At 39.1% G+C, this 6,092-nt stretch overlaps 1 protein-coding gene across 1 annotated transcript in view; it reads right to left on the bottom strand.

Annotated features, from left to right (window-relative positions):
- LOC118432152 overlaps positions 1-6,092 on the bottom strand; it is a 24,474-nt gene that overhangs the window by 16,535 nt on the left and 1,847 nt on the right. Inside the window, exons 2-11 of the mRNA XM_035843681.1 lie at positions 5,721-6,092; positions 5,158-5,270; positions 4,425-4,614; positions 3,742-3,811; positions 3,223-3,269; positions 2,571-2,744; positions 1,945-2,097; positions 1,380-1,505; positions 1,020-1,166; positions 312-454 (exon numbers count right to left, since the gene is read on the bottom strand). Of these exons, the coding sequence (XP_035699574.1) occupies positions 312-454; positions 1,020-1,166; positions 1,380-1,505; positions 1,945-2,097; positions 2,571-2,744; positions 3,223-3,269; positions 3,742-3,811; positions 4,425-4,614; positions 5,158-5,270; positions 5,721-6,092 (1,535 nt within the window). The remainder of the gene's footprint in view (positions 1-311; positions 455-1,019; positions 1,167-1,379; positions 1,506-1,944; positions 2,098-2,570; positions 2,745-3,222; positions 3,270-3,741; positions 3,812-4,424; positions 4,615-5,157; positions 5,271-5,720) is intronic.

Consider the following 6,092-nt stretch of genomic DNA (forward strand, 5'->3'; position numbering starts at 1 on the left):
TAATATTCTTAACAAAATAATATGTATATATATATATATATATATGCATGTATAAACATTTGCAAAATCAGCCACCATTTTAGACAGAACTAAACGCATGACACAATCTTTAAAAGAAGAAAATATACATTTACGTATTAAGTGTTAACCATGATAAAACGTATTTAGACAGCTTAACATTAATAAAGACATGTTCTTTGAAATAACTAACGAAGACAAAAGAGACGACTGAAACGATGCCTATGGGAAAAAAAGTTATATTATCAATTAATAACAAAATTTTATACAGAATGATTGAGAAATGGTCTTACGCATATATCATTGCACAGTCCGCCCGGAACCGGAAGTCCGTACGGAATGTTGACGGGAGGAGAGATGGACTCGCCCGAGTCTTCTTTCCGGATGATTAACAAAGTATCGTTCACGGCCTCGCCGAAAGGGAACAGACGGTCCTCTGTAGTTATAAAGTGTGAGAGAATATTTAGAAATTTTCGTATTGTTCCTTGATGCACTTGCGTCAAGCTTGAGTCACTGCGGGGTTCGTTCACTGCGTTACTGTTTTGTTATTTTCTCCGGTGTTTTATAATCTAAATATTGCATAATACGTAAAAGTATGACTTAGAAGGCGACAAAATACACAAAAAGTAAGAAAATTTGTTCATTATGTCTGAAATTTGTTGAGTATCTTTCGAACCCCTCCGTGACGCAAGCTTGACGCAAGCTAGCTTCAAATTCATATTTCTAATTACATGTAATTGCAATTAGCCATTTCATGGTGACGAGACAAGGGGGCATACAAACTTAGCCACGTTTGGAATTGTGTTTTTGCCGCAAAAGTGCCACCTACATCAGCTACATATAGTGGCGAGAAGCAGAGCTCCAGTTAGAAGCTAGGAGGAAAATTCTGATTGGCATCAAATGTCAGCAGGTGATGATAATTGTTTGCGTAAAAGAAAACTCCAATGTCTTATATTATTATATTAATACCATCCTAATAATATTCTTGTGTGATATCTGACCTTTGCACTCTCCCACGAAGCCTGTCCCCTGCGCAGACGTACTGCTGTATCCGAGGTTACAGCTGCAGGTGTAGCCGCCATCTTGATTCTCACAGGACGCATGCGCATCACAGTTGGTGTCTGCCAGTTCCCGACATTCGTCAATATCTTTCAAAAGAAATGGATAAAAAGGCACTCAAATAAAATACTTTTCAATGAGAAAAAAGGAATGCAAGATAAAAATAAAAATGCCTTTTGATGGCAAGTTGTAATGCGACAAATGAAAAGAAAGCAAGTAAAAGTTTTGAAATGACGTCTCTCCTGGAAACCTCATCTCCCTGAATATCTGAGGAATGTAATTATAAATGCTTGAGTACCAACCTTCACATATAACGCCGTCTCCTTGGTACCCTTCTATACACTGGCAAGTGAAGTTCCCTATGCTGTTGGTACACGTTGCCAAGGTAGGATGACAATCATTCATCCCTGTTGCGCATTCATCTATGTCTGGAGAAACAAATAGTTCAAAAGGTTTTTGAATGACGATGTTATAACGATGTTATATTGTTTGTCTATGTCAAGCTAAACATAATACTCAGTATATTATCTGTGGAATCACATCAACCTAAACTTAGACGAAAGGGGGGTACAAACTCAGCCACGTTTGGGATACTGTTCTCGCCACAGAAGCGCCACCTACATTGGCTGCATATAGCGGCGAGAAATAGAACTCCGAGGAAGCTCCGAGGAAGATGTCTGACAGACAGCGAAACGTCAGCAGGTGAGAATAACTGTTAATGTAAAAGAAACGTCCTATGTCCTGTGATCTGACAGCCTGATAAAATCATTTTCGTGATCAACCAACCATAACTGTTTTTAATATTTATAAAGTTTAAAGTTAACAATTACAATCAACGCATAGCTGGAAGAAGAAAAAATGCCGTACCCTGACATCTGACGAACTCTGTGTCATTGTTATTGAGGATTATCTCGTAGCCATGGTTACAGTAGCAGTCGTAGTCGGGAAAGTCTAGAAAGCAGTATCCGGCCCCCGACGACTGTCCGCACCGGTCTTCTGCTGGGTCGCACCAGTCGATGTCTGTTGGAATAACACGTAGGGAAAACCTTAAGTAGTCGCATTCAATTCTCCACGGAAATAGTATAGCTATTTGAGTGTGGTTGCATATTGCGTTTTACGCTAAATTCCGGAAGCATAGATTGAGAATGTCGTGTTAGATAACTCTACTTGGCATTTGTCATTGAATCTAAAAGTCTTAGATTCGGACCCTGTCATGTTGTCGATGTTGTGTTCGTTGGAAAGGCAATTTACACAACTTTCTTTGAAAAGGCACTTTACACATCTTTCCTTACTCCACCTAGATTTAAAATGGGTACCTCATTTCGGTTGGGGAAGTCTTTTCGTGAAAAACAGAATATTAATCACGAATTTGAGAAACCAACCTCATAAATCGCCATAATATTGAATATCTTAAAAGTTTGATTGACAATCTTGCACCTGTTTTGCATGCTCTTTGTACAAAAAACTCAATTATGAGTAGTATAAGTACATACGTCCGTCTGTACAAGGTGGGAGGTCACAGGGCTGGAATTCCACCGATAGTCCGCTGCAGTATCGTCCACCCGCGCTAGGAGGCGGGCTGTCACACTCTCGTGTGCGCATGCGTGATCCTTCCCCACAAGTAGACAGACAGTTGCTCCATTCGCTCCATGGACCGAACTCACCATCTGTCATCAAACAATGAAAAATGATATCATCAAATGCAAGACAAATATTTTTCGAACGTGAATATTTAGCTTTCATCTCACTTTGCAGAATCTTTTCGCAGTAGGAAGCCTTCAAACAGAAGTTCAACAGAGGCGGGGGACGCTATAACCTACCTACAACTAAAACACTAATATTATCCATTGCTCAGCAAGCAACATATCCTCTTTGTTTACCATTTCGTCGCATAGCAACGTGCTACTCGTTCCTTCCTTCAGAAAGTTCTTGTTGTAATTGAAATCCCGATAATGCGTGACAAAGGCAAGTTATATACACATTATCTAGAGAATAGTAGATGACAAGAATATTGAGTAAAAAATACGATTATCATTGTATACTATGAACCATGCAATCATTGTAAGACAACATGTTTGTTAAGATGGGTTCCCCGGTTACATGAATAATAACATGATGGTAATAGCAAAAAAAACTGTGACGTACCAACGATACGGGTCTCGCATCTGTCACCCGTGTGTGATGAAGGACACCTGGCGACGAAATACAATAATGCAATTCTAAGATGTAAATTTTCAAAGAAAGAAATCGAAATGTTCATTTTGCATTAGATAATTTCACATTTATGTCGAATCTCGTTGGGCATCTCCTAGACTCGTACTTTTTCTGATTGATTATACTTTCTTTTCAGACATAATTAGTGTTATATTTCAGACAATTCAAAGGCCGTTGAAAAGGACAAAATGAAACCAAAGATTGTCCTGCAAAAATTCATGCTTTGGTACAAACTTGAAAAGGAAAGTAAAGGAAAGCTATTCAAAAAAAAATTATGAAGTCAAATTTATCTCTTTACTTCGTTACATAGTTGTCTAACAATTACACAGCAATCAGGGTTATATTCTCTTCAGCCAAAACGACCGTTAAAAATTTTGTTTTGATTTCAGCGAGATGGCATCTTGTCTGATTTGCCTATTTAAGTTTGCTTCATAAACAAAAACAACTTACACGCAGGTCCTCGACCTGTTGACGACTGTACATTCGCCGCCATTAAAACAGTAGTCTCGGTAGCAAAGCTCTACAAAAAACGATAAATCAGATTATCATATGATGTGTATTGTCAATTAACAACAGTCAAACGTTTACAGAACCCACAATCTGGTGCTTTGTTTCAAAAACACAGTAAAATAGATGTCAAGAACAGTCAAGAACAGCGTTCATGACTCTTTCCATCAACAAGATAGGAGCATGAAACAAATACTCCACAAGATAACACAAAAATAAATGTAATATTAATACTTTCATGTACAGCACCAATGGGTTGAAATGACTCAAGTAAACCTAAGGTAAAAGTAGCTAAAAGGTAGATCAATTTGCATCAAGACCGGCACAACACGCCAATAACATTCTACGCCAAAAAAATCGTAAAAATGGTGACATTTACCCCATTATGCAACATCCCCTTTGTATGTGGGAAACAAAAAGGCGGCGCCTACTGACGAAACCTAAACCAATTCATGTTTTTAAGTGGTTTGGGGTATAGTGATAGGCCAACCTGCTGTGGCCACATTAAGGTCAATACCAAGAGAGTCGATGAAGGCACGCTCCATAACATCACGGGAAACAAAATGGCGGCACCTACTGGCGGAACCTAAACCAATACATGTATTTGGTGATAGCTATAGGCAAACCTGCTGTGTCGACATCTAGGTCAATCCCAAGAGAGTCGATGAATGCTCGCTCCATAACATCATAGGTAAGGTTTGCAGCTGCGTCCGTTACGATGACGGCTTCTGCGATGAGGCTTCCCATCCGGAATGACGTCACGGTGACTGAGTAGATGTGTTCAGCGACGGTACTTTCAGAGTAGATTTCGGTGATCTAACGAACAACAGCATAGAAAAATGTTACAATTTTAAGACTTTATATCCGCGTGCCGAAAATAAAGCACTCACCAAGAAGCTTTCGAGAAGTCCTCTGATCCTTCTTAAGTTGAAATGACCCAAAACCTAAGTCACACATCCGGAACGGAAGTGTGACGTCAGCAAAGGATCAAAGGTGCTTGGCAGTCGGTATCGACCCCCGTCTCGGTTTCAAACATAGAAAGAACTTGAAGATCCCATACGATCATATCAATATTGTGGTTTTATTAATCATTGTGGATATTCTTGTCGATTCTCTCAACAACAGTAATGTATTTAGCATTAAATTGAAGACAAAAATAAGACAACCTATATTGGGACCTTTGAGCTAACTTCCTATCAGAGTCACATTTTCTACAACGAAATCGATTTCTATTCATCCACTGTAATTCGTAAAGTATACTGTTCTTTTATAAAGATTTATATAAATTCAACAAAGAAAAGAAAGAAAATGCCTATTTCATTCAAAACTGAACGGTTAAACGTCTATGTTAACACCTACCGTGGTTTCTGTCTGCTTCTTGGTAGAAATGAAATCATCGGATGTGCAGTCAGCCAGAGTAGTCGTGTACGACAGCCCAGTCATTATGATGCTTTGAGAAAAGCCACTGGAAACTAGAATCAAACAGAAATAAGCAGCTGTTATATGCTCTATTGAGACCATAATATGTCCTGCACTACTTTCTCCTTAGCCACATTGATTTTTCAACAAAATAGCTGGTATCACTACGCGATGCAGAATATATAGTAGAATAACATTTAGATATTAGGGAGTTCGCCATATATCGTTGTTTACTGGCCAGAAATCGACGTTAGAACTTGACGTAGCATAACAGCATTGACTTTCTCAGAAAAACAAAAGATGTTACAACACGATTCATTTGGCTAGAACTTGACAGAACGGTAGAGTTAAATGTATTTTATATACAGATCTAAAAGAGCAATTCCCGTTACTACCTGTAAGTAAATGTAAGGCAGATATTTCTCAGTAAGGTCATGGTAACCTTCAAGATGTACGAAATGCAAGACAATGTATGCATGAAGAATAACGGAATTCCCACTCACCGAGTTCACAAGTCAAACCGTCTCCTGAAAATCCCTTTTTGCACAGGCATGTCCCATTGGATAGGGCTTCGGCAAGCTCATCACACCCTGAATTACAAGCTCGTACAGACGTTGTCGTCGCCGTTGTCACTTGTGTTGTTCGCGACGCCGTTGTATTCATGGTTGTTCTCTGTGGTGTTGTAGTAGTCATCCTGGTTGTTGGTGTTGGTGAGAGAGTAGTAGTTGCCAGCACTGTTATTGATGTGTTTTGTTGTGGAGTACTGGTGGTTGTTGTTGGAAGTGTTGTCATAACTGTTATGTCCTTTGAAGTCGTTGAGAGGGTTGTTATAACAGGGATTTGATGCGTGGTTTTGATAGTAGATGGCAACTGTG

Source organism: Branchiostoma floridae, chromosome 15 (genome assembly GCF_000003815.2).
Source record: "Branchiostoma floridae strain S238N-H82 chromosome 15, Bfl_VNyyK, whole genome shotgun sequence".
NCBI classification, from domain to species: domain Eukaryota; kingdom Metazoa; phylum Chordata; class Leptocardii; order Amphioxiformes; family Branchiostomatidae; genus Branchiostoma; species Branchiostoma floridae.